The sequence below is a fragment of the Buceros rhinoceros genome, unplaced genomic scaffold, assembly GCF_000710305.1.
Source record: "Buceros rhinoceros silvestris isolate BGI_N320 unplaced genomic scaffold, ASM71030v1 scaffold22034, whole genome shotgun sequence".
Lineage (NCBI taxonomy): Eukaryota > Metazoa > Chordata > Aves > Bucerotiformes > Bucerotidae > Buceros > Buceros rhinoceros.
In genome coordinates this window covers 2120-29222 of record NW_010407932.1, presented here as the reverse complement: position 1 = coordinate 29222, position 27103 = coordinate 2120, and the positions used below count along the sequence as shown (strand labels likewise).

The following is a 27103-nucleotide window of genomic DNA, read 5'->3' as shown; positions in this document are numbered from 1 at the left end:
GGTCTGGGGGGAAAATAAAAAGGCAAACCAGCCAACCAGAAAATCCCCAGCCAAACGGGACCCAGCAACCCACAACTGAGGGTGCTGTGAGTCTGTTCCCCGACGGCCCCGGCCCTGGCACTGGGCCCTCTCCCACTGTCCTGAGTTCCCCTGCCTCGGCTGACCCCTGTGCTGGGGCTGGCGGCGGTGTTTTCCTCGACCTTTGCTCTTGCCGCTGGCTGGCTTTGCTTTCTGCTGTAATTGGCTGCTTGAAGGAGCTTTTGGGTCATGCAGGAAGGCGCCAGCGTATTTAAACCCTTGAGTCTGGGGACAAAGCAAGATGGAGAGTACTAAGGTCTGGAGGCATAGGTGATGCAATCTGAAAAAAATTCTGTATTTGCACATTTCCTATTTTAATGGAAATGAAACCATTGAAATGAAACTATTGAAATGGGGAGGAGCGGTTGGCTCTGCACTGAACACAAGCTTTTGCCCTTAGTAAGCCATGCCCACCTGGAAACTCTTAAACTCACTGATCTGGTGGCGTTAAGACTGTCGGGTCAGCAGATGGGAGACTCTTTCTAGTCATTTTCCACTTCTGAATTTCCCAGCGAGGCTGAGTTACAGGCACTGAAACTACTGCTGTTACCTCGAACGCTGCGCAGGCTGAGGTCGCTGCCAGGCACTGCTGTGAGGACAGAGAAAAAGATTAAATCAGTTCGAGTAAAAACATTTCTTTAGCTCGGTTCCTGAAGAAATAACACGGGGTTGAACCATTTGAAAACTGCACACTGGATTTTCTTGCCAGTCATTAGTTTATGAAAGTCTTTCATGGTTTGAGGCCAGCATGACAACTACTCCCTTGCGGCCCAAACCCGGTGTGCACTGCCCCGTGTGTTGGTGTGCCTGGGAGGGATCTTGGCAGACACAGGCTGGCTGCGGGCAGCTGGGGCTGGGGGCACCCGGATGGGTCAACCTGCTTGTGCCGCCTTTGGGCAATGCTTTTTCCTGGCTGGAGTAGTAAGAAGTGGGGAGAAGGGAGGAGGGAGAGGTCACTTCCCGTTAAATAGTGGGCAGTGGGTTTTCTCGTGTGTCTTGCTCCTGCCTGCACAGAGCGATCCTGTCCTGGCCCGGGCAGCTCTGGGTGTAGCACACAGGGTCGGTTTGTGCCCTGTCCTTGTTACTGCTCAGGAGCTGTGGATGGGCTTCTGGGCTGGGCTGGGCTGGGCTGGGTTGGGTTGGGGTTCGTCTAAGCTGTGGGAAGCAAAGCCCAACTGGCTTTTGGGTCTTTCCTTCTTAGTTTGTATTGTTGCTGCTGGGACACAAGTTGTTACCACCTCACTGTCTTGCTGTCCATCTTTAAACTACTCGTTAATGCTCCACCTCTTTTAGGGATGGGAGACCAGGACTGGGCTGGGCTGGGCTGGGCTGGGTTGGGTTGGGGTTCGTCTAAGCTGTGGGAAGCAAAGCCCAACTGGCTTTTGGGTCTTTCCTTCTTAGTTTGTATTGTTGCTGCTGGGACACAAGTTGTTACCACCTCACTGTCTTGCTGTCCATCTTTAAACTACTCGTTAATGCTCCACCTCTTTTAGGGATGGGAGACCAGGACTGGGCTGGAAAGCTGCTTGTTTACTAAACCTTTTACTGATAAAAGCTCCCAGCTTTCCCACTGTTGTGGAAAGGAAGAGAAGCTCGGTGCACCAGAGGGAGCAGCAGTAAACGTGACTCTGCTGGGCTGGTCTGAGCAAAGGTTTCCCCCCTGGAGGACTGCGCATTCCTGTAGCGTTGTTATCTTGCTGAAGATGGCTGTTATGCGGAAGAGCTGGAGCACTTTGCCCTTCTTGTCCCTTTTTGAGCTTTGACCAGTGGGTGAGGACTGATGATAAACCCAGGTGCTAATTAAGCTGCTTCTCATTTCACTGTCAGCAACACTGCTGGCTGTGGCTGGAGTCTCCAGGACAAGACCCGTGAAGTAAAATGGTCAAGGAGGAAGCTAAGAGCTTACCTGTGGAGCTGAGCGAGAAGGCAGGTGTGGAGAACAACGGATTTGTTCAGAATGAGGCTTTGGATGACAAGGAGGCGGATACCAGTAGCCAAGAAGAAATGCCAAAAACATGCAGTATCGAGGTGGACCCAGTGGCTCTGGAGGACCTGCTGTTGAAGCCCTACGCAGGGATGCCAAAGGAAGTCTTGCTGAAGTTCTCCAGCCAAGCCCGGTACAGAGTCACCAGGGAGATTCTCTTCTGGCTCATCATCGCTGGTACCGTGGTGCTCGTGGGTGCTACGATTGCAGTTATTGCTCTCTCCCCAAAGTGCCTTGACTGGTGGCAGGCCAGTCCTATTTATCAGATCTATCCACGTTCCTTCAAGGACAGCGACATGGATGGGAACGGGGATCTGAGAGGTGGGTGAATTTCCATTCTTTTCCTTTGGTGCGTGCAAAGCTGTGTGGCAGTTGTCTGAGTGCAGATGTGTAGAGATATTAAAAAAAATAACCAACTCGGTCCAGCAGATAAAGCCACCCTAGTGGAGAAGGGAGGTCAAGCTGTCCGACTAATCATTAATGGCAGCTCACGCTGGCATGAATAAATCTGGAGCCACTTGCTTAAGCTGCGAAGCCTGAGCCTGGAGTTAGGAGGGACGTTTAGAGGTGGGGCTGAGAGCCGCAGCACAACTGCCACCAGAGTCAACTATCTCCACAAAACCGAGGGCAGCCAGGACGGGCGGGTGGTGCTGAGCACTCTGTCATCTTAGGCTGGCTGCTGGCTAAAGGCAGAGGAAGATGTTCTTGGCTTAGGAGGTTTTGAGCTCTTTGGAATGCACCGGCAGGGGCATCTGATCCCAAGAGACAATGCCCTTATCAGTAGCTTAGAAAGGGAAGGCTCAGCGCCATACTGGCACAATAAATTTCTAAACAAGAAGTGATGGCTGTAATATCCTCTGCTGGGAAGAAACCATTCCGGTAGCTGCATACCAGGAAGACAGGGAAGGTTTGGATTTCAAAGTACCGGAGGAGGCTGGAGTGAGGTGTCCTTACAGAAAACAACAGAAAAAAACCCTGTAAGAGACTTTTCCGAAGGCAGGGAGAAGCGGCGCTCTGTGCCTTACATTTGTGCTTCCCTTTGGGTGGTCTGGGATGAACTGATATCCCTTGAAATGGGAAGGCAATGCTGCTGCTGCTGCTGCAGCCTAGCAAAATACAGGGGCTTGTTTTCAGAAGTGACTGTTAAATTTATTAAATGACACTATAAATACTTTATAGTACAGAACAGCAATGTGTTCTGATTTGGGGTTTTTTTTTTTACTTTACCTTCCTTGTAAAAGCATCTTTGAATGGTTTCCATTCCGTGGCCTCATGCTGTCCCTGAAGACGTGTCAAGATTGCCCTGTGACAACAGGGGGTGGTTCCGGATCCAAGGGACCTGTGTAGTGACATACAAACATACTTCAGCAAAAATACTTTGTCTTTTCTGAACAGATGTCACCCTTTCCTTTTAAATAGGCATTCAAGAAAAACTGGACCATATTACCTATCTGAATATCAAAACCATCTGGATCACCTCGTTCTTTAAGTCCCCCTTAAAAGACCTTGGATATGGAGCTGAAGACTTCTATGATGTTGATCCCATGTTTGGGTCGATGAGTGACTTTGAGAATCTCCTGGCAGCCATACATGACAGAGGTAAGCAGCAACCCCGGGCAAAACGGCTCTGTGAAAAAGATGCCCGCTCATATCGTACAGGTGAACCTTGTAGCACCAGGTTAGGACCGCGGTGGCCTTGAGCAGAAGCAGATGAAGGTGCCAGCGAAGGGTATGCGTTCACTCTGCAGCAGGGCAGCTCTTGATCACCCTGGCCCTTGGGTGCTGGGGTGGTGCTGGGAGGCACAGGGAGCTGCAACAGCAGCGTCAGGCTGCTGCGTGTCCTCTGCAAGGCACAGTCCCCTCCGAGAATGGCGGTGGGCTGACGTACTGTCTGGGCTCCCTGGGGCATCAAGGCTGAGGTGCAGTTGGTTTTGACTGAATTTTATGACCGCTGGCTGCTTTCTGAAGACAGCAGGACAACAATTACGGCCTTGGAAGAGACCGTGTGCTTCCTTACTGTGGTTGCATCCATGGTTGCTGTGTTTATGCCTTAGAATAAGTGTTTGCTCAGGTGCTTCCCCTTACAGCTGTTGGGCTGAATGGAAAATGGTTTCCCAGCTAGTCCCAAAACATTTGGGGTTTCAAAATTGTCTTTTGGAGGGTGAGGAAGAACTTATGTTCACTGATGGCAGACTGGTGAAGTGCCCTTCCACCCGGCAGGTGGGAGGCAGATGTTGCAAGTCAGAGTTAGTGGAAGTGGTTCATAACGGCAGAAATCTGATTTTTTTTCTTTCCCTCCCCAGCAATGGGCTGGGGTGAGCAGTACCTGAAGATGTGTCACAGCTACTTGCAACCTCTAGTTGGTCTCTGTGTTGGTGATCTGGGGATTTTTGTCCTGTTTTTTTTTGCCTCTGGGATGGGAGAAGCCCAAGCACTTCTCATACTGTGTTAAAAAAATCGACAACTTCATCTTCAAAGGCTAAATTGAATGTTGTCTTTATGGTTTGATCATGAAGGGCTAAAGGTGATTGTGGATTTAGTACCAAACCACACAAGTGACAAACACCAATGGTTCCAGCTGAGCCGCAATCGGACGGGGAAGTACACGGACTACTACGTCTGGCAGGACTGCGCACGGACGGCTGGTTCGGTCACTCCTCCAAACAACTGGGTAAGTGTGGGAAGGGACACATGCGAGGCCGAGCTGGGTGCGAAGCAGCTGTAACGTAATTGTCCCACTGTACACTGGGCTGCAAAGAGGGTGGAGGCACAAACTGGTGTTACTAAACAAGATGGTGCAGTCTGGGATTTAAACCAGCTCGGGAGCAGGGGGAGGAAGGAGTTGCTGCTTCAAACAGAAATTTAAAAATTACTTTTGTTTCTTTACAAAAATGTTAAACCTACAGCAGCGTTACATCTTCACTCGGCTCCTCTGAGATCCTGCCCGTAGTTGGTGGGGAGGGAAATGAAACAGCATGTTGGTGGCTTTTTTCCTTTTTCTGGAAGGCGATCAGGCCAGACAGTGTGTTGTCTCTTTGTAACCAGATTAATTTGAACTGGATTAGGAACATTCTAAAAACTCAAGGTAGAATTAATATTTTGTGTAATTTCTCTTGAAACTGAAGAGTCTTAAGAGCTATTTTAGCTTTTGGAATCTTTTATTATAGAGTTTTAACGTGCTGACTCTTGTCAGTGCCGCAAAGGGGCAATAGCAGATTGCAGAAAGCTCTAAGTTAATTAACAACATTTATTAAAGGTTTTAAAATAAGCTTTAGGAAAAACAATCCCAAAAGAGATGTTCCCACCCATGTTTTTTCCTCTGTTCTGAATAATTCCTAGTAAAAGACTACTTAGAAAGAATTAAACAGAACATTGAACAAGAAATACGTGGCAAAGCACGGATCAAGGGAGAGCAATTAGTGGGAGAAGGAGATGTGGAACACGAGTACCAAAACCTGCTCCAGCTTCAGTCCGTTGCTGAGCAATGTGCTTTATAATTTGTTTGTGATGCACCGCACCTTAAAGCATACTTAGGAGCAAATGTTGAATGAGGAGTGTTCTGATTATTGCCCTCCCTTGCATGAGCAGCTGAGCATCTTTGGGAACTCAAGCTGGCAGTTCGACGAGGTGAGGAACCAATGTTATCTTCACCAGTTCGGGAAGGAGCAGCCAGACTTAAATTTCCACAACCCTGCTGTTCAACAAGAAATCCACGTAAGTGCGCAACCTGCCGCCGCTGCACCAACAGCAGAGCAGCGCTGTCTACACTTCATTTCTCTGATTATTTGTGCTACCCAGTTGACAGCCCAGCTGGAAGGAATTCAAGGATTGCAGCGTATGTAAACAAGAAGGGCGTCTAGAGAAATGTTAAGTTCATAAGCAGAATTCAAGCCTTATGCTGTAATGCTTCCAGGATTGGAGCTACTTTGCTTCAAGACTTTTTAATTTAAAAGCAAATGAGCAACCAAAATAAAATGCATATGGAATTGTCCTTGACTGAAGTGCTGGCAGCGGGTGCTGTTGCAGTCCTCTGGATTTTAAGAAGTAAGACCCCTGGGGTTTTTGCTGCCTTAAGGCCCCCATCTGACTTAAGTCTCCCAAGTACCTGGCAAGATCTGGATGGGTATTTGGAGCAGCCTCTTGCACTTTGAAAGGAGCTTCCTTCCCTTTTCTCTTCCTACTGAAGGTTTACCTTGAAAAATTGCTTTGATGCTGCTGGAGCCCTCTACTCTTTCAGCCTTACTTGCCAACTGTTTGTACTTAACACTCGATGTCCTTCAGCTGAAACAGCTTTTCCCACCCTTAAGGCTTACTTGTTCTTCAGGTCTGACAACATCCCCCTTCAGCTTTTGTTAAGATGGATTAGGTGGGGCAGGCTTTTCCCAGTCCTCCTGAAGTGAGAGACTCTCCGTCCCTTTGTTTAGCCTCTACTTACCCCTTGCAGCCCTTCCAGCCTGAGGTTTTCCTCACATGCGGATGGCCAGAACTAAACCAATTGAACAGAAAGTTGTCTGGGCAGAATCTCGTATGGTGGCCTAGATGCTTCTCCCTCTGTGTCCTGAGATAGCTGTAACTTGCTTTGAAGGTGGTGCTCGGACTCAGATCATCTAACAGGGCTGCTGTCTGCAGGCAAACTGCCCTCAGCTCTAGTCCCCAGTGAGAGCCGCATCAAGGACAACAGTGACTGGAAGGGTTGAGGTGGAAGGTTGTGCTGAAGCCTGTGCTGAGTCAGCTGAATCCCTCAACTGGAGAGAAGTTTTTCTCTCTGTGGATACAGGAGCTGTTAATCAGCCCATCAGATGAGGGGATGGCACCTTGTTTGCATTTCAAGAAGGCGAGTGAGGTGGTGCTGATTAGAACTACAGAGAGTGCCTGGGCTTGCTGATGAGGGGGAGATGGGGAGTTTCGATCTGTCTGATCTCTGATGACTCTACAGGAGAGCAAGACAGAGGGACAGCAGTCACAGCGAGAGCACTTCACCAAGGCCAGGTAGTGGGGGCCTGATGAAACCTCATGCCTGTCTGTATCAGGTCTCCCAGCAATTAGTTAAAATATGGGGAGTGAGCTGCAACATAGGGAGTCTGCAATTGTGGCTTTTTTCTTTGGTTTTGGTGGGGTTTTCCCCTTAAAGTTATACCCCATCAGGTCGTTCAGCTACCTCAGGGTGTGTCAGTCTAGTCCTTCAGTGTTTGCTCCTTTGTACTGTTGAATTTTGGTGCGTTTCCCTGGCGGTCGATCTTGCCAGCTGCCCCGTTCTGCTGCGGTGGTCTCGCAGTCTCTGTGGGGCCTCAGGTAGAACGGTGCCTGATAACATTACTGAAGCTCTGGTGCCAAAGAGACGCTGAATCTCCTGTCAAAGAAATGAAATGGAAACTGCTGTTACCAGGCCTTTGGTAAAGGCTTATGAACTAATTGCTCCAGCATGTTAAAGAATAAACGTTAACATGGTTTTGTCCTCAGATGAAGAAAAGTAGCTGGTCGAAGAACACTTGCAGAAGCCACTCAAAAGAGACTGAACTTTAGAGTTGTTAAAACAAGAGTGACTAAAACTCTAGTAACGTAATAGCTACTGAAGTAGGATATAATTTTACTAATAGTGACTAACCTCTAAATTTGGTAGTGAAATTACAAATCGGTAGCAGTTAACTTAGATAATAATTTTTCATGTTCCTCCAAATCAACAAATAGGCCTGAAAATAAAATAAAATTTTACATCAGTCAACTAAGAGAGAGCAAAAATTTTAAGAGCTCTATTGTATAAAAAGAAAATCGGTGGCACAAGGTCTGTGCAGAACAAGATATTCTTGCATTTTGGAATCAACATGTTCTCACCACGTGCAGCTGTGACGGGTGCGCAGCAACAGCAGCACTTAGCACAAGCCCAGCTGTTCTGGAGGATGAGACTGGAAAAGGCTTTTAGCGAGGTGCGCTCTGGCTTTGGCCTCGTGAAGTACAGGAGAGGTCACGGACCAGTCTTTTTCTTTTTTATTCTGGATGAAATAGTAAGACATGCTATATATAGACCTTAGTTTGACCTTAGGTCAACATGATGCACTTCAACCTCTAGCAAAATTTGCAAGTACAAATAAAAAATAGATACCTCTTAATACATCCTAAAAGGTTTAGTGTTCGTTTTAAGTAGATACTACTTGGAGTGGGGTGGGCTCACTCAGACCTTTCCATTTCTATCTTTGTATAGGACATTATCAAATTTTGGCTCGGCAAAGGAATTGATGGATTTAGTTTCGGCTCTGTCAAGTTTCTTTTGGAAGCGACACATCTCCGAGATGAGCCTCAAGTGAACAAGTCTTGGAATCCAGTAATGCAGATGTTCTTTGTTTTTTTCCCTGTACTTCCTCCTGGGGCGAGAGAGCGTGTGTTTGTACTCTTTTGGGGCTTAATAGCAGCTTCAGAAAGACTGGGCCAGCAGAAGGAGCACACAGAAGACAGGCACCCCTGGGCTGAGGGTGTAGGTCAGTGAGATGCGTGCAAGCAGCAGCGCTGTGGGTGGGAGGACAGTTGACCATATACACTTTGTATTTCTGTTCTGACACTGCTGCTTTGAATTTTGTGTTTAAAATAATTTGCTTTTTGATTTATATTCTAAAAAGACCAGTCTTGAGATTTTAATAGTTGATTGGTGGTCTCCGGGCAGCCCACTGCAGGAGGTAAGCTCAGAGCTCTTGCCTGCTTGCGATGCCGTAGCAGTCACTAGCAGGTATTTCTTCCACATTACTAGTAGGAGTATGAGTCAACAACCCCCCCTTGTACTGGCAGCGTGTCAGTGAGAGGTGCCAGACCCCTTCAGAAGCACCCTGTTATTTACGCTATTTGCTTCTGCTGAGGCAGTGAACTCGGATTCCAGTGAACTGGAATCAACATTCCCAGATAAGACGCTGTTCCCCTGCGGAGCTGGGGAATCACACAGAACTGGTCAGCTCCATGAGTATCGTTGCCTTTATAGCGATCAGAGCAACGCTGACCATCTTTCCAGCCTGGTGAATGGCCACAGCACCTGCTGTGCTTGCTGCTGTGGACGGGCTCGGTGGGTTAGTGCTGTGGGTAGACCTTCTTGGAGGATGGGATCCAAAATAGCCCTCTGCTGTCATGTCTTTAGGGTTCCCCCAGTGCCGTTCAGCTCTGAGCTGTTAGTGTTGGTACATAACTCAATTCAGATAAAACTGACCTGGACTGGTGCGTTGTCTCAGGAAAAGACAGGAAGAATTTGGAGAGTTCTGAAACCTAAAATATTGGTGAACTGTTGTATTCTTCGTTAAGGAGAGCATCACAGCCTATTCCCAGCTGTACCACGACTACACGACCACGCAAGTTGGCCTGCATGATATCCTCCGTAGCTTCCGTCAAACCATGGATGAGTACAGCAGAGAACCTGGCCGATACAGGTAATCGTTATCAGAGCTAGAGAACTGTTCTGTCACATTTGCCACTCTCTTGATAGCAATAAAAGTAAGAATTGTAAACATTTTCTTAAAACTTTGTTTCTCTGTATTAGTATTTTCAGTGGGGAAGAAGGAAGTGAACGTACTCTATAATGCCTTGTTATTTTATATGGATGTCCAACATCAAACCCAGCTTTCCCCTCTCTGTGCAAACCAAGAATGAGCCAGAAAAGGTATTTGTGTACTTCTTTGTAGATTCATGGGTTCTGATGATGATGAGAAGGAAGACATTGAAGCAATAATGATGTATTATGGAAGAACTTTTATCCAAGAAGCGGATTTTCCCTTCAATTTCAACCTAATTAACATGAAAAATCTATCAGGCAGCAGTGTTTTTGAAGCCGTCAACTTGTGGATGAAAAACATGCCTGCAGGAAAATGGCCAAACTGGGCGGTAAGAGTTCTAGGCTAGCTCCTACAGTAAGGACTTGTTCCCATAGGTGATAGAAACCTAGAGGTGATAGTACCTCTTACGGTGACAGAAACTTCTGCCCCCCCTTCTGTCCCCCCTCTGCTGGCAGAGCTTCTGTGTGCTAAATTATTTGGGGAAGAAGTTTGTACTGGCACCAAGATAAAAAAGATAATTGCCCTGACAGGCCTGGAGGGCAAAGAAAAAAAAGGGAAAAAACCCACTACCTGGTTAAATTAGTCAATTAATTTCACACATGCATGGCATTTTAGAACACGTTTAACAGAATGATGTTTTCTTCAGACTGGAAACCCTAATGCTGCTCGGATTTCATCTCGGATTGGGAAGGACTATGTCAATGTTATGAACATGCTGCTTTTAACTCTCCCTGGTACTCCAGTAACTTACTACGGTGAAGAAATAGGCATGGGGAACATTGTGTCAGAAAATGTAAGTGAAGAGCATGTAAACTCTGATCCTGTTGCTGTTAAGTTCTAAGTAACAGAACTTTCAAAAACACAAGAACCTTTGTTTTCTTCTCAGACCCAACCCTTCTCACTGCTTAGTTGATTTTCTGTGTTACCCATGGCAAAAGTCTTGGACAGAGACCAGAAACAAGGCCCTGATGTGTGAACTGCTCAACTACAGTCGGGGTCCCCAATTTCTGTTGCCTGCCAGATCAGTCTTGTGTGCTTTGCAGCCGTGTGGCTTTGCTTCACTTCAGCAGAAGGGGCAGCGAGTATCAACACCTGGCCTGGGCTAGTCGTTAGGAGAGGTGTGTTGCAGTCTTACGAGGCCAGAAGAACCGAGTTGCCATCTCCTTCCTCCCACCAAAGTACCACAATCACTATGTCAAAGTCCGTCATTTCCTGGTTGCCACTGAAAGGAAATCAGAGTTCATGAGTGACCGTTGTTACAGTCACCATCTCCTGCAGAGCACTTTGCTCCAATTATGCAGAGGCCCCTCTCTAAGCCATGGTGCCCAAGCTCTGAAGAAGGGATCTCCAGAACCCAGGGGTGGGTGTGCAGAGCAGCATCTTCTTAGCATTGTCTGGTGGAAGCAGAAGTGGCTTTTGCTTGTCACACAAGGTGTTTCAATTTGTCTTCTGGATCCCTTCCTGTAAAGGATTTAGGTGCCTGGGCCTGAACCAGGAGCCTGGCTCAGTCGGTACAAGCCACACATGACAGGTTGCTTGTTAGATAACAGAAATTTTCAGCTTATTCAGGGTCAAGGGACTTTCGCACTGTGCTGATCTGTGTCACTTGAAAGCTTTTACATTCAGCCTCTGTAATTTCTTGTCTCTTCTGTGATCATACCTGACTTCTATTGTGTCTCGTTGCCTAAGATCACGGGCATGATTGGAAAAGGTCGTGTCCAAAAGGGAACAGCTCAGCGCTGCCTCTCATGATCGTATTTGAGCACCGCGGTCCTATGGCAGATGCTGGTTTTGCTGTGGAAAGCCTCTGCTAGGGAATGAGACAGCCTCCGAGGGTGTTCCAGTGGCACTGGCTAGCTTTGTACCAAAGGGAAGGGGGGACTTGAAGAAGTGCAGGATCATCACCAGGTTTGTCTGATTCAGATGTGAGGAAATGATTCTGTGATTTAAAGGGAATCTCATTTCCTCTGAGAAACACCAAGGTCAGATTATCTCCTGCATTTTCTTACTGCTGCTGCTGACAGAATGACACTCTTCACACAAGTGGCTTGCCCTTGGCTCCTCGGGGTTTACCCCCTTTAGTGGCTACCCTGTGGCTCGTGGTTTTCTAACAATGCAAAACCATTCCACGCCACCTGGAGAGGAAGATTCCCCAATAAATGGGCGTCCAAGAAAGATGGAGAGTTTTTGCTCAGGGTATAGAGTTTAGCCCCAGCATTTGAGATGCTTCAGGAGAAGCTGAGAGAGGTGAAGATGAAAGGGAGTGTTACTGGTGTGGAAAACTTAGGATTTTTTTTCCCCTTGCTTTTCAGAACATGCTAAAAGGAGAAACCCATTATTTATAATGTCACAAAGCAAAGTGACAATTTCTTTTGTTGAGCTGCTGTTCTGACAGATTGTATTGAAAAGTGCCCTTTGTATGAAAAACAGTTTTCATGGAAAACAAACACTTCAAGTATGTGCAAAATATTTTATGCCCTCTTATATCATTAAATTTAAGTGTCAGATCTTTTGGCAGCTCTTCAATAACAATGCGGAAGCTTTTTCAGAATTTTTCTGAATTCTTCAAAGGAGAACATCAGACTTTTTACATTGACACTTTTTAATCAGCGAAAAGCTGGTTTTCAATAAAGTTTTATCTTTCTAATGCAAACAATCCTGTCTAAATTGTACCCCTTGCAAATATAAGCTTGAAGAGTTCTGAGGTGAAAAGTGTGACGGTTACTGAACAGCATTTGCTAGTTGTTTACTGCTATTTTAACAGCGTCTTTTCTTAGGACTCATTACTCACAGTCACTCACTGCCTGTCTAGCTATTCATCGACTATCCTGGCTGTCAGTAGGAAGCTTGTATCCAAAAGTTGTTGCAAGGAGAGACAAACCCTAGTGGAGTCATTTGGGAATTCCAGGTTCTATCCGGAGATGTTGTATCTGTGAGACCACCCATTCTCCTCCACTTCAGCAACTGTCTTGATTCTTATTTTCTCCTTTGGAGAAGGACTTACATGCTCCTTATTACAACTGAACTTAAACCAAAGAAAGCGATACTGAAGCGGTGAGTGTTTGGACTGTTTTGTTCAAGGGATACATTTTTTTAACGCATGTATCACTGCTTTATTTTCTAGGTGACCTTTCCAGAGAAATCCCCCATGCAGTGGGATGGCAAAGCTAATGCTGGTTTTACTGAAGGCAACAGTAGCTGGTTACCTGTTAATTCAGACTACCACAGTGTCAACGTTGAAGTAGGTATCTCCGTGTGTATTGACAAACCAATGGTTGAAAAATACTTCAATGTATCTGTTTTACTCTGGCTTCTTTTACTTAGAGGGAATTGGCAGTGAGAACAAACGCAAGGGAAGAAAAAGCACTGAGTCCTCACAAATTTTACTGGAAAAAGAACTCCTCGCCCCAGCCAGGAGCCTACTCCATGAGTATTCATTTAAGCAGAGCAACTGCAATTAGGATATCAGTGTGGCAGTTTGGTTCCTTAGCGTCCTTTTAACCATTTTAATAGTAAATTGAAATCTGGCCTTTCTTTTCCATCTGTTACTCTAGAGAGCACTGGCCTTGTAACAAGGACCTAACACAGCCCATCTCTGGCATCAGCAGAGCTCTGAATCCAACGGGTTTTGCTGATCTGTGGTGCTGACCAGGACTGAAGACAGAGAAAAACCCAATCTAAGACAGGAAAAACAAACCCTGTGACTTTAGTAGATTAGATTATGTCAAAGCAGTTCAGGATCAAGCTTTGATGGTCATGGCTTTCTCTTGAGTAAACAGTTGTGTAAGGACACTGCAGGAGGAAGAACAGTGTTAGCGCTGGGGAAATTCTGCCATGCCTCATCACCTCTGTCTCTGCCACTCTGCAAATGCCAAGGGAGTGCACGAGAATTTGCAGACAGATTTGAAGAGAGAGGACTGTGCAAAAGGAATTCTGTTAGGTGTGTTCTCAGCAGGCCATGTGGGTGCGAGGGGTAAGCAGTATTTCCCACGTTCAGTGCACAGAAATGACCTCATGAATGATGGCTGTTGCAGATCCAGACGACCTCGTCCAACTCAACCCTGAATTTGTACAGAGAGCTGACTTCACTTCGCAACAACGAGCTCCCCATTCATCGGGGGTGGATGTGCTACATCTGGAATGACAGCAATGTTTTTGTGTACGTAAGGGAATTGGATGGGTTAGACAGAGTCTTTATGATGGTTCTCAATTTTGGGCAGGAAGCGACAACAGACCTGAAAGCTCTAGTTCCCCACCTTCCCTCTGAAGCTATTGTAAGACTAAGTACTAATCTTAGCAATGCTGGTAAAGCTGTCAATACCAAACTAATTAAAACTGAAATGGGAGAAGGCCTGGTCCTCGAGTACAAAACAGCAAAGCCTGTTCATACTATGGAAGCTTTCCAAGGAAATTGTTTTGTGGCAGAAAAAGCTTGTTATTCCAGTGCCTTCAATTTACTCTACGTCAACTGTTAAGTGCAGGAGTAGAATAACCAAGCTTTTGTGTTCATTTAGAAAACGCTGGTTTCAGGAAAGGCTAAAAACATTGTTTCCTTTGGCTTTTAGAACTTTGTGTATGAAATAATCATCCTGAAAAATAAAACAGGTACCTAATTGTCTTGCATCTCTATTGGTGGTGGAAAGGAAAAAGTATGATATAAAATCCTCCTTGGGGCCTGTGGAGGAGAAACAGAAACCTGTCCTAAAAAACTGCCCTGTTTGTTTTAGCACGTGTATTTTTGTGAAGAAAGGGAACAGCCAGTTTCTGGGTGCTGCCCCTTACAGCTGCTGCTCATTCAGAGCTCCTGTGGAATCCAAAGTCTGTGGCAGTTCATAGTAACATTTTAAAGCTGTAGCTGTAAAACTCACTCTGAAGGGGTGGCCCTATATTTGTTAAAATAGGTAAAAGGAAGCAAAACTTATATATATAAGGCTGTGATGGCTTACCTCTTCTCCCAACTTGAACAGCTCTCCTTATCCTCAAAGTTTGAGAGAAAAAGAACAAAGTATAGCTAATAGGTCCAATTCTGCACTCCAGACTGCATTTCCAATTGATTCTCCCCCCACTGTGGTTGAGCATTCTCTCATTTCTTTTTCCACCCTATGGTTAAGGCTGGCATCTCCTTCTGGGGCATTTGTCTTGTCTTCTGGAGGGACCTGGGTAATTCCTGTTTAAGATTACCATGCTAGTTAAGGTAACTACAAGATTTTCACATCTACTCGGATGAAAGAGTTCTGCTAAAATTCCCGTCCTTGAGAGCCCATTTCTTCTTCAAATCGATTAATGCAGGCAGCTGCTTCTGTACTGTCTGTCTGGGGAGAAGTTCAACCCTTAGTGTGTAAGTTGACAAGGCAGCGTCATACCCAGCTTTGAATTTCCTGTCTGCTGATGCCCATAAAGCCGCAATACAGGAGGAGAGATCCTCTGGGGAACACTTTGTTTTTCATATAAATAAAAACCTGACCTGAAGTTCTTCAGGCAGTTAGTGTCTTTATTAGCTACTTGCAGGATTTTGTGTGATGTTGGAGATGACACACTTCCTCGAGTTCTTTGTTGAGAAAGGCGAGCTGTCTTGCAACCTACAATGACAGTATTTTATTACAAAGTAAGAAAATTCTTTGCAGTAGGAATCCTCTTTTCCTGTACTCATGCTAAGCAATACCTTGCGCTAATACAGAATGAGGCTTTTCCTGGAAGAATTTGGTTTGGGAATAACTCCCAGAGCAACCAAATGGCATTTGCTAGGATTTATTAAAATTAACGGTAATAAAATTTGGACCCAGCAGTGGCATGAGACATCGGTAACAAGATGTCAGGTCTCGGCAGTACGCCACTTTTAGTGTGCAAGCTTGTACAAAGTGCAAAATGTTGAAACCTCACAGTAGCAGCGTCCTTGGATAGTACAGATCGTGCATGTCAAACTGTGAAGATCAAGCCCTTCAAGTATGTTTAACTCATGAGGAAGACAGAAGTCAATAGCCAGTATGACAATTTCAAGCACTTAATACTCTACAGTGCAGGACTTTTCCTGCTGGAATGATGTTTTGCACAACTTGGATCCTTTCGTTCAAAGCTTTCAGCATATTATAGTGGGAGTTTAATACTATTTGAGGCTGAAGGCATGATAAGGTTCAATAATCTGGCTTTTATATAAATATACAGAAATACAGAAAGACTTATATAGAGAGAGAGATATGTATATAATTTATCTATCTACCTATATAAACTGCTGGGTTTATATATATATCTCTCTATAAAAGCAGCAGTTGCTCTAGCAATACGTATAAAAGATTGCAAGAGCAACGTTAATTCCACCAGGATTTGGGGTTTTTTTTTCTCTTTTGCTACTTCAAACATACATTCAACGACTGCATGAACTCGGAAGCTGAAGGTGCTGGTTGAGGGAACAGCTCCCTCCTCCATGCTATGGATGTGTGCAATGAAGGGAACACACCTCATTCAGCGACTCCTCCCAAGACGAATCACAGTGACTGCCAGTTGCCCGGATGTCTAAGATGATGTTTGGGATCCAATTTCCTGGAACAATTAAGCCAGCCATCACTTGACATTCAATGAAGGAGGAAAAAGGTAAGAGGGGATGTGAGTTGTTTAGGGATAGATAATTCCGTCCTCAAGGAATTTCTGCTGTTCCTTAAGAGAAACAAAGAATCACACCGGGGCTTGCTGGATGAGCTATTTGTATGTCTGTTAACTACATAACTGAAAAGTCTTTATATATTTAGCGTGTTTGTTCTCAGTCTCCAAGTTGTTTTGGAAAGAGGTGCTTTTTTCTTTCTGAGCAAAGACCGTGACACCAAGTGCAGCATCTGCTCACCTTCCTCAACCGCTGCCAGCAGAGAAGGGGCATAATGAAATTTAGCAAAGCTAATTTCAAGATCTGTTTTGGTACTGATGGCAAAAGCCTCTCCCCAGATTAGAAGGTACTAGAAACTAGTAAGGCTTGAATGTACCTATTGCTGGGACCAGTCCCAAAGCTGGAGTTAAGTTTCAGGTACAGAAGTGTCTGTGCCTTGGCATTGTTGTCTCTTGGTGGTTAATTACACAACCGCTAATATTCTGGTTTGGTTAACTCCGTGTTATCTGTAATATTCCTACCTTTCGTACTTGTGCTGCGGGCATGATCTAGCGCAGCCTTCCGAAGTTTCTGAACATATCGTAAAACTCCCGTTAGCGGTATCCGTTGATCATTTTCATACGCCGTGATAAAAACTGAAGGATAACACTGAGATAAAAACCAAAACCAGTTAAATACTTGACAGCTGATTCTTCTCATAAAGTGAGTAACAAATTTTTCTCTACTGATCTTACTGTACTACTTGTTACGGTTTATCTACAAACGCATCTACTACTTACTTACCTGCTCCTAATGAAAGCACTTCTATTACTCTAACTGCAAAAACTATTTTGGTCTGAAAAAAAGCTTCATATTAGGGGTCATCTATTTGCAAAAGATATGCAAAAGCATAGTTTTACCTGTGGCTTGATATTCTGGTATGGACAGTAGCTTTTCATATACTTCATAGATTTTTCATCTGCTGATGGATTTCCCCATTCTTCCTGTTCTTCCACTGTCAGTGGGAGATGAGTTTTCATCATTGTATTTAGAACATCTACGAAAGGAGCCTTAGAAATTATTAAAAAAAAAAAAAAGTTGGCAAATAGGCATTTGAGGTCCTCTGTCCTAGGTCAAGGTTTTCTTAAATGGGGAAAGTGAATTCTGAATTGGAGCATTTCCAATTCTGAAAATGGTAGAATGAAAGAGGAAATGCACCTTAACATCATGATCCATAGCAGGTCTGCAACACCTCACCTGTAGAACCACGGCTCTGAGAAGGTCTGGATCCGTGTTGCACAGGGCTCCTGCAAGGACTCCTCCCGCGCTGGCAGCTGCCAGCGCAGTGTATTTCGGCTGAGAAAATCCTAGTTTGTGCAGCAGCATGATGCAAGCCTTAAGGTCATGGAGACCTTTGAGTTTATTATGCTGACATCCATCTTTGTGCCAGCTAAGGCCTAGCTCTCCTCCACCCCTGGAAGTTAAAACAGTTCAAGCTGGAGTCTCTTTGGAAAACAAAGAGCAAAGCTTCAGATAATGAAAGGACAGTCTCAGCATTGCAAAACGATAGTTTGCCTTCCCCATTAACTTGCTTGTATTCTTGTCTTTCCCCTCCTCTGTGGCTCAAACACACAACATGCAAACAAATGCACGTTGTGTGACCGGGCGCGATGACTGGTGACAATCCTGACTGTGTAAGGGCACTCTGTGCCCCTGGGTGCTTGGGTCCTGGAACTCACAGGAAAAGCACCGCTTTGGCGAATGACACTGTCATCGTAGGCCATAAAAATCAAGACACTATTAAAATAGCTAAAACATTGTCCACGCTTGCATCACGCACACTATCACCTATTAAAAACAGTGCAGCAGGATTTCTCAGCTCCACACTGAGACTCTCAGGATCTGTCTTTGGTGCAGCTTAGATTTTGAGACTGTTAGAAAGTTTCTCTTTTTATTTGGTTTGTGAATTTCAAATACCACTTGAAATGTGCATTTTGTAATACAGAAATGTTAAATTTGAGTACTCCTTTCTACACGAGCACAATTTTGGTTCTAAGCCACCTGAAGTCTCCTTATTCAGGTTTTGAGTTTAGAATGAATTAACTGATTAGTCTGCCAACATTCTGCATCTTTAGATGAAGACTCCATCTTCTTCTAGGGCTGACTTGCATCTTAGGATACTTTGGGAGGTGGGAGGAAGAACAGCACAATGCTTGCCACTGAGCATAACACACTGAATATATTTGTGTGCTGGATTTGTTTTGGAACTGGTATTTCAAACAATTCCTCGTTCTCCCCCTTCCTTCCCCTGCTTAAAGTGATTCTTTTGTTACCTCCTTCACCTCCTGAATTATTATCTCAGTGAAAACGTGAAGCCTATTGTACATAGCGGTTTTATAGCACTAGCAGATTTGTAGCTTAAACTGGAGACAAGAGGGTTTAGGCAACCTAAGAACAAGAGATGCAGGTTAAATGCTTGGTTGTTGCTGTGGAAGGCAAGTAAGGGGCTTTCCGCAGACGCAGACTGAACATCAGTACACAGTGCCCTTGCAAAGAGAGGGAGGGAGCGGGGCATTGCGATTTGAACGCATTATCAAGATATTTCTTGAGCAAAGATGAGACACGAAGTAATGAGACTTCAAATGATTAAAAGTTACGTACAACTGTAATGATGGGTTAAAAACTGAAATGCAGTACGTGGTCTTGTAATTTTTTTTTCCTGAGGTAAATTAATGTTTTTGTTAAAAATTACTTTACAAAAAAAATCTAAGAAGAGATGGAAGTGAAGAGCGTGAAGAATTAGGTATACCTACATGAAAAAAATATTTCTGTATCGCTTCAGTTGAGTAGCAATAAATTGCTGCATATCCCACAGATTAAAATCTTAATTCCTTTCTATATTGGACTTACCTAACATGGCAATATGCTAATATCCAACCCTCTTCAATTAACATCAGCTTCTCTTCCTTAAAGCTCATGTTCAAATCTATGCCATAAGCTCCATATACATGAACCAGAAGTGGTTTCCTGTGTAGCTCTTTAGAACTCATTTTATGAAAAACTGTAATTGGCACCGAAGTTTCATCCTGGAAATGAAGGAGTATTTTACAACAAACGACATTTCAGAAATCTCAGTGATACTTTGCACTGAAAACGTCAATTATTTATTTTAAAATGTGGGTTTTTTTGATTACAGTAATTTTTCTTCACTTAGAATGTACAAAGGACTCTTGAAAAATAAAGCGAGAGACTGAACCTCTGCTGTGTAGCTTACGGATGCAGAGTATAAAATTCATTTAAGTGCAACACCTGAGGCGTTTTTAAGCCACAAAAGCAGCCAAGTCTTCCTTCCCCATTTAACACCAAGAATATCTATTGTTAACAAAACAGTTTACCACTTACTGTAGCACAAACTCTTTATTAACATCTCCAATTTTTTAAACTCGGGCTGTTAAAAGTTCCCTGTCCTGATCTGCGCTGTGGCTGTGGGGTGTTCTTTTCAACAGCTGGCAGACTGTTCACTTACCATGGAGACTATGATACCATACACCAGCTGGCAAGTCTAAGTCACACTATGCTAAGACGCTTGACTCATCATGTTCTCTCCTCCAGCAAACCCAGGTTAATGGGAAAAAAAAATCTTATCACGACTCTTTCTCGTTCTTCTCTGCAGCACTGAAGAAAACACCCACTGTTTAGTAACTATAGCGCCAGCGGCTCTTTACAGCATTTTAATTTCTGTTCCCTGCCAAATGCACTTTCTTTAAATGGGTGGGGAGGAAGGGAAGGAGAGAGGGAATAGAAAAAGGACTGAAAAATCTTACCTTGCTTTTAGCTAGTAACCGTGTAGTGTGACAATTCGTAATAATTGGTACCTCTTGCACAGCTTGTTCAATGAGATTATTTTCTTTAAATGAATATGCATATAGCTTAGGGGGGTGTACCGGGGAGGTGAGCTGAAAATAGCAAGTGCTGGTGGTATGTTCAGGATGAGATTCCAATTCAAACTCGCAGGCCCACGCAGGTAGCTGAGAAAACATGGCATTGGAAGTGAGACCCTTACACTGCTGCTGTGAATTTTGCCTAGTGTGTCCTTCAGAGGAACAGATTTTTAAGGTCTTCAGTATGTACGTAGCACAACCTGTGTTTCTTTTACATTCAGTAATGAAGCAGTCAGAAAGTGACAGACTCTGGCAAACTTCTCCCCTAAGGCCACTGAGTAAGTTTCAACAATTAAATAAAAAAGGAAAATAAATCAAAATTCAGTTGAAAATGAGCATGAGTGCAATTTTTTAAAAATTAAAGCATTTCAGCGTTGTCTTTTAATTTTTAGATCCTGTTTCCCCTCTGATTTCCAGTCCTCCTTCAGGATGTTACACAGCCAAGCCCATGTCAGTTGTTGTGCTTTTGCTGTGCGTTAGCCCAGTAATGCAAAGCCACCGAAACCTCTGGCTCTTAGCTTTGTTCCTAGTGCCAGCCATTGTGAAGAACGAAACCTTCTCCTGGCACATTCACCCTCAGACACTTCTTTTTAAGATTTTTAACTCTGCTAAGAATAAAAGAAATCACGATTCATTCTTTGAGAGCAGCAGGGGTGTCGTCAAACCCTCTGCCAGGCCACTACTTAACTTGGGTTAGGTTGCTAGAGACTTTCTGAAATGGCAACAGAGGCCCAAGTTCTCCAGAGTAACTGCAGACCCTTTCCGAATAAATAAACTATGACCCTTTTCAGAGACTATACAGCGTACTTTGTTGAGAACCTTTTTCTGTAGCAGTTTGTTACAGAGTGCAGCATGGGTAGCTCATTGCAATAAACTTGCCTGTAGTTCAGAATGTTCTTTGCAGGCAAACAATTCAATTGAATATTTTGTTGGAATGGTTTTGAATTGAGTCATTTTGGTTCTAATTCACAAATATTTAGCAGCAAGTAGAGAAGGGCAGAAATACTTTGCACAAATTGTACTGCAATATCGACTGCTCCCGTTTGTTATGGGACAGTGCCCATACTTGTCTTCTGAATGTTCTAATCGTTCTTCTGTAGGAGGGCCAGGCTTACTTCCTTGCTTATACTGATGAGCATAAGCAAAAATAGGCCCACTGAAACTAAGTAGAGTGTTTAGAGAATCAAGTTCTATTTTACAGTAGAAATCAGCTGTATTGTAAAGAGCTTGACTGTAGTTGGTTGAAGAAAGGACTGACTCACAGGATAGCTGCGCTCTAACTTCCTAAGTGCTGCAATAAGCCACTGGATGAAACCCTGAAGAGCAGCCACAGGTAAGGCAGTTAGTCATAATGACACACTTGGCAGTGTTATAGTTTCCAAACCACTTCTACTCTTGGAATTTATCTCTGCTGTCATTATAATGTTATGTTAAAATATATATATAGTGCTGGAAAAATATGATGCTGCTTAAGCCAAGCTGTAACGTACCTTTACTGACTGAACTGAACGTGAAACAAGAGAAATCACGTGTAAGTAAAGATGACCAGCATTCTTCAGGAACATTACACAGTGATCACTGAACACCTCCAAGTCTACCAGCTTCATTTTCTCTTCCAGTGCATAAACTAACTGCCAGTTCTCTATGCCACTGGAAGCTACTGGTGCCTTCATCAACTGTAAAAACAAAAGATGTCTTTTCATTACTGAGATGTGGTAAGGGTTTCAAATGAGATGTACAGACATACAGGCGACCTCGTGCAACGTTTTTATTGCAAAAAAATTAACAGTTTGAATCAGGGGAGTTTGCCTGACTAAAACTGGAGGTTTTAAAACACCTTTTTCTTGGGCAAAATGGAACAACAATTCAGGGACACTTGGCAAAGTAAATTCAATTCTCAAGGTGAATCTCTAGAAGGTTTCCATGCAGTAAGTGCTTTCAGTGTGGCCAGCAGAACTGTAGGTGGTGTGATTATACAGATGGAGATCACCAACTTAAATTTTAATGTAGGGGAAGTGACTGACTGCTAAAGCTCATTTCTTGATGCTGCCAAAGGAGCTACAATCAAATTGGCACTCTAGGGGTGAGTCTCTGCGTGCTACCACCAGTCTTTCAATCCATGTGGTTCTCTGTGTAACTCTCTTAAATGATTTCAGTGAGCTGGGAAGGACTGAATGAAAAGCCAGCCTTACTGCCTCTATATGATCTGCAACAGGGATCGGAATGAATCCTATGGATCTTGCTATCCATTAAAATTACCTTATATTCTGCAGGTTCTCCGTACGTAGTAAGAATATATAACTCGTCATTTCTGTGCTCAATGTGGTAAATGACCCCTTTTGTTCGTGCTTGTACAAGAGCAGGTAACTTAAAAGGCTGTCTACAGTCGACCAGCCAGACTTCGGAGGTTGTCTTGCTGTTGCTGTTGATGGTGAGAAAACGCCTGTCTTTTGTGCAATAGATGTCCACAAAGAATCTGAAGGGAAGAATTAAAAAACAAAAATACTTGAACCACGATTAGTGTTTTAAAAATAGGCTGGTTGTTTCAGAATCATTGGCTTTCATCTGCACAAGGAGAAGCAGCGTGCCTGTAAAGAGGCTGGAGAAATTCCAGATTACTTGGTCCCCAAACCCACTCCCTGCTGCATTTCTCCTGGGATCCAAATACCCATGATCTTGGGTGTGGAACCTGAAATCTGCAAGGAAAGCAGTTCAGTTGTTGCCCAACTGAATCCAAGTTTTTGCATCGCTGAGATAGACTGGAAGCTCACTGATGTATATTGGCTTTAAAATTCAGGCAAAATGTAGAACTTTTCATTGTGCTTGTAACCCTTTTTTTTAAGTAATAATGGATAATTAAAATCAATAAAGGACATCACGTGGTAACAGAAATAACAAAAGAAAATATAAAAAGATAAAAACAAAAGATAAATTGATTAAAAGTCCAAGTGTTACTGACCTAACTTTGTCTGAAGCAAGACAAAAAAAGGCTATTTTAAAAAACCAGAGAGGTCTATACATGACAGGATAGACAGTGTTGTAGCAAAAAAGCTGGAAACTAGAAACTGGTTTTGGAACTATCTACTGGTTTTAAATGCTTCTGAGATAGAGAAACAAAACAGAATGATAACTTGTGGCTGGATGTTCACATTAGACAAGTTCAGGCTGAAATTCAGATTCAGGTTTCTGTGAGTCGTCCTATTTAAATGGAACATCACATCGTGGGACATGGCAGTTTCTTTGCCATTTTGAATCTTTAAGACTGGATGTATCTAAAAGCAAAACTGTCCAACACAAAGACCCAGCAGATTTTGTCAAGAAATTGCAGGGTCGAGTACCATAATCAGCCTTATACAGCTCAGATACACGACCGCAATAATGACCCCTCTAGACTTCAGAATCTTAGGCTGGTAAAAGGATGCTTTAGATAACATTTTCAGTGCCTTTAATTATTTGCAGGTGGAGGAACTCCACTTTTTTTAGTACTATTGTTTTTTCCCAATTGCAGCCTCTCAACATCTTTAGGAGTGCAAGGCACAGCAGGGGAGCTAAAGGCTGCGAAGAATCAGCCTCCAGCCTCTCCAGTATACACAAATTTGGCAAGAGTGCGGCGCTGCATTCAGCGGAGATTCCAACAGTTCAGCTCTGCTGACCTTCCCTCTAAGAGAGTCAAGCTGAAATGCAGGTTACACTTCTCCCCAAGGACCCTGACCTTGATATTACAGGGGTTTTTTGTGTCTTTGTACCTTATTTTTTAAGGAAGTCAAGAAATTTACAGCTTAAAAAAAAACTGATTGCATCTTAAAGAGCTGGAAAGATACAGAAAGGAACTGCTGTACAAAAGAACGAACAAGTGAGTTCAGTTATGAGCTGCAATAGCACATGAACCTTTAGAGTAAGTTTCTAGTAGATTTACTGTAATGACTGTGACCTTCAGAATTATGCCAACAGTTTCCCTGTGGGGAAGTGTCAGGTCAGTGCAACTTGCTTTTCCAAAAGTATGTATCAAATGCAGCTGGATCAAACAGATCTTATTTACTTCAGCTCAACTGCAGGGTTTTTTCCTTCCTTTTTTTTTTTCTTCCCAGACCAAAGTATAATTGAAATTTCTTTACTGAATATGTAACTGGAATTAAGAATAATCAGAAACATTTATGGAATGCTGTATAAGTATGCCACATGCTATGTGGTTGAAAACCTAGTTCTGCACTCAGTTTAGCAAGAGCCTTCTTGTCTTCCCAACCCACTGCTTCTCAAAGAAAGGTTATTGAGAGGGTATTCAGTCAACAATAGTTCTATCTCTGGGAATGCTGTAATGATTTTGCTCATCCATTACCCAGAGCAAGGATTAGCCTGAACTCCTCTGTTTTTTAAAAGATGTATCAGACATCAATAGCAGAGAAAACAAGATGAAATCCACAGTCTGAATTACCCCATACGAAACTGTCACACTTTCATTAAAGGACACGCTGACCTGAGACTGACCTTGACATTTATAAACTCAACTGAACTCGTGAGGTAAGAGGGGAAAGTTAAATCTCTGTTGATCACATATCAAGAGGAGAACAGGGCACGTTCTCAGACTGCATAAGGCACTGCTGACAGCAAAACACAACTTAAAAATGTCTTTTACCATTTGGAATACTATACGGAAGTATTTGTTTTCAAAACCAGTTATATTTTACATCTGAAATACTCTAGACTATGTAAAAGACTCGTTGTATTTTAGGTAAGTATTACCTTGCATCTTGTTCTGTATAAACTAGCTTTGTATGTTTCTGATTAGTGAAAGTGGTCACAAAGACATTCTGGCATTTAAGGTTCTTCTGACTTGTGTAATACAGAACGTCATTTGTAGCCCATTCTGGAAAAAAGACAAACGTGATTCAGATTTGGAACAGTATATACTTTACTGAGAGAAAATGGAGGTTTACACACGCTGGGCTCGACACCGAACGGAGCTGAGGACAGCACTTCTACATCCCAAAGGCTCCAGGATAACCCACACAAAGATTTTATCTCGTTTCTCTGATTCCCACAGAACAAGAATCTCATAAAATATTAAATAATAATAAAAAAGGACAGAGGACAATGTTCCAGGGCCCAAGAAGAGGAAGCTCCTGACCCTGCGGGGGTTCCAGAGGTAAGGGGAAAATAGTGTGGCTGTTTAAAGCCGAGCAGAGTAACAGAGGTTTACATGGAGTCAGCGAGATAATAGAGAGAGTATGAGCTCTGTGCTGCTGCATGTGACTGCATACAGACCATTTAGAGACAAGCATGTGCGCCTGGGCGCTGCTGAGAGAAAAATTCTCCAGTTTTCTCTGCTCGTTTATGCGTTCACCACATTAGAAACGTATAAATACAGGACCTTTGCTGTTCTGAAGTTCAGGAATTGGACTGATCCAGCCAAATCAGTGCTATCTCTGCTGCTCCTACAGCCAACAGAAATATATGCGCTTTAAAAAGTCACTCCAATAGAGAGATCAATGTCACGGGCAAATTTTCAGACCTGGCTGTCATCAGACATGATAAACTTCAATTGTGCAAACACATAAAACATTAAATTCCTCCTACACTTCATTTTTGTAGCTAGGAAGTTTTACCTCGAGTTTTAAATTCTTGCCCTGCCCAGACACATTTCTTACTCTACTCTAGAAACTTGATGGCATCTAACAGAATAATCCAAAACAGGCTACACAAAAAAGCTGTGTTGAAACAGCTGGTGTGATCCACAGGACATTTATAAACAACTTACCAAAACTAAATACACTTGGAATTACTTTTTCCATGACAGGAAAACGACCAAGTTTCACAATAACACAGGTTGCCTCTTCGGAATTGTCACTTTTTAAGCTGATGGCCATGTATTTCTGGTCTGGTGAAATTCTGATCCGTTGAATAAAGGTATCAGAAAAACCAAGATCTTCGGTACTGAACAAAACATCAACATTTCCTTCATCTATAACATAAAAAAAAAAAAGGCATAAAAAGCCTGTAATTAAGGCACTGACAAAATGAACCATGGTAGTTAATGCCTGTATTTAACAAGTCTGCTAGCAGGATTCACAGAGCATGCTACTGGAACACCAAATATCTGTCTTGCAAGATATTTGCAAATGCACTTTACAAAAATAAAAACTTCCACTTTTAAGAAAAAAGTCTTGTAGTTATTGTTAAAAATATTTCAAAAGTGTAGATCTTGGCTGCTAGTAAATGTATTAAAGGTTGAAGTTTAGATACCTAAAGTGTAGCCGACTTTACTAAATATAGGTAGTAATTATTTTTCCCATCTCCTCAGAAATAAAAAAGCATGAATGTGCTCCTCCTTTTTCAAAAGGTTAAGTTAGGGCTCTGAAAAGGAGTGCCTTTCCTCTCCAGAAACTTGCCTTAGTATCCGTAAACACTGTTTGTTAACTTCACCTTTTTGGATGCCGGATTCTACAATTATTAATCAATCAGTAAAGAATTTTATACAAGTACTTTTAGTTGTTTTAAGAAACAGAGCAATTAAGCTTTAACATACGAAAGGTGACACGTACAACATTTTAAACCATGTTAGGAAGAGAAATCTCTTACCGTCATCTGCTTTTGAGAGAAATACGCAGCTGTGCTCAGCAAAGTACACATTCTCTCCAAACCTGATCTGTGCAATACAAAACCAATGTGTTTAAAATACTCAAAACTCAAAAATACCACCATAGAATAAGCAATAAAGCAGCACCTTAGCGCAGGAATGGCATCACTGCCTTTTGATTTGTCATCAACAATGGGAAATGTTTGTATTTTTTGTCACTTACCCCTGGGCTTCCTGAATTGAACGTGTACTTGTCATGCAACTCTTCTAATTTTTCCTTGATTCTCTTTGTCACAGCTTTGTATCTTGCTGAAATGTCGTTCCAATGTTCCTGCTCTGATTTCAGAAGATTCCTGTACAAAAGCTCTGATGTTGTTAGGGATGTGTTTTGCTTCCGTTTGGAAGGGATTTTTGTTCCTTCCTGCT

The 27103-nt window shown here is 43.2% G+C and overlaps 2 protein-coding genes across 2 annotated transcripts in view; one reads left to right on the top strand and one right to left on the bottom strand.

Annotated features, from left to right (window-relative positions):
- Positions 1 to 1956: 1956 nt before the first annotated feature.
- On the top strand, positions 1957 to 14063 carry SLC3A1 (solute carrier family 3 (amino acid transporter heavy chain), member 1). Its single transcript, XM_010134698.1, has 10 exons — positions 1957 to 2383; positions 3482 to 3661; positions 4579 to 4733; positions 5651 to 5776; positions 8262 to 8381; positions 9341 to 9465; positions 9718 to 9916; positions 10235 to 10411; positions 12713 to 12829; positions 13623 to 14063. Exons 1-10 carry the CDS (start codon positions 1957 to 1959, stop codon positions 14061 to 14063), a joined length of 2067 nt encoding a protein of 688 aa, XP_010133000.1.
- A 1023-nt stretch (positions 14064 to 15086) lies between these two features.
- The window catches only part of PREPL (prolyl endopeptidase-like), a 13670-nt gene continuing 1653 nt past the window's right edge, over positions 15087 to 27103 (bottom strand). The window contains exons 2-14 of the mRNA XM_010134697.1: positions 26901 to 27101; positions 26680 to 26746; positions 25859 to 26062; positions 24844 to 24967; positions 22363 to 22579; positions 21594 to 21779; positions 19987 to 20190; positions 19073 to 19248; positions 17420 to 17636; positions 17083 to 17232; positions 16705 to 16831; positions 16043 to 16125; positions 15087 to 15167 (exon numbers count right to left, since the gene is read on the bottom strand). Of these exons, the coding sequence (XP_010132999.1) occupies positions 15087 to 15167; positions 16043 to 16125; positions 16705 to 16831; positions 17083 to 17232; positions 17420 to 17636; positions 19073 to 19248; positions 19987 to 20190; positions 21594 to 21779; positions 22363 to 22579; positions 24844 to 24967; positions 25859 to 26062; positions 26680 to 26746; positions 26901 to 27101 (2037 nt within the window). The remainder of the gene's footprint in view (positions 15168 to 16042; positions 16126 to 16704; positions 16832 to 17082; positions 17233 to 17419; positions 17637 to 19072; positions 19249 to 19986; positions 20191 to 21593; positions 21780 to 22362; positions 22580 to 24843; positions 24968 to 25858; positions 26063 to 26679; positions 26747 to 26900; positions 27102 to 27103) is intronic.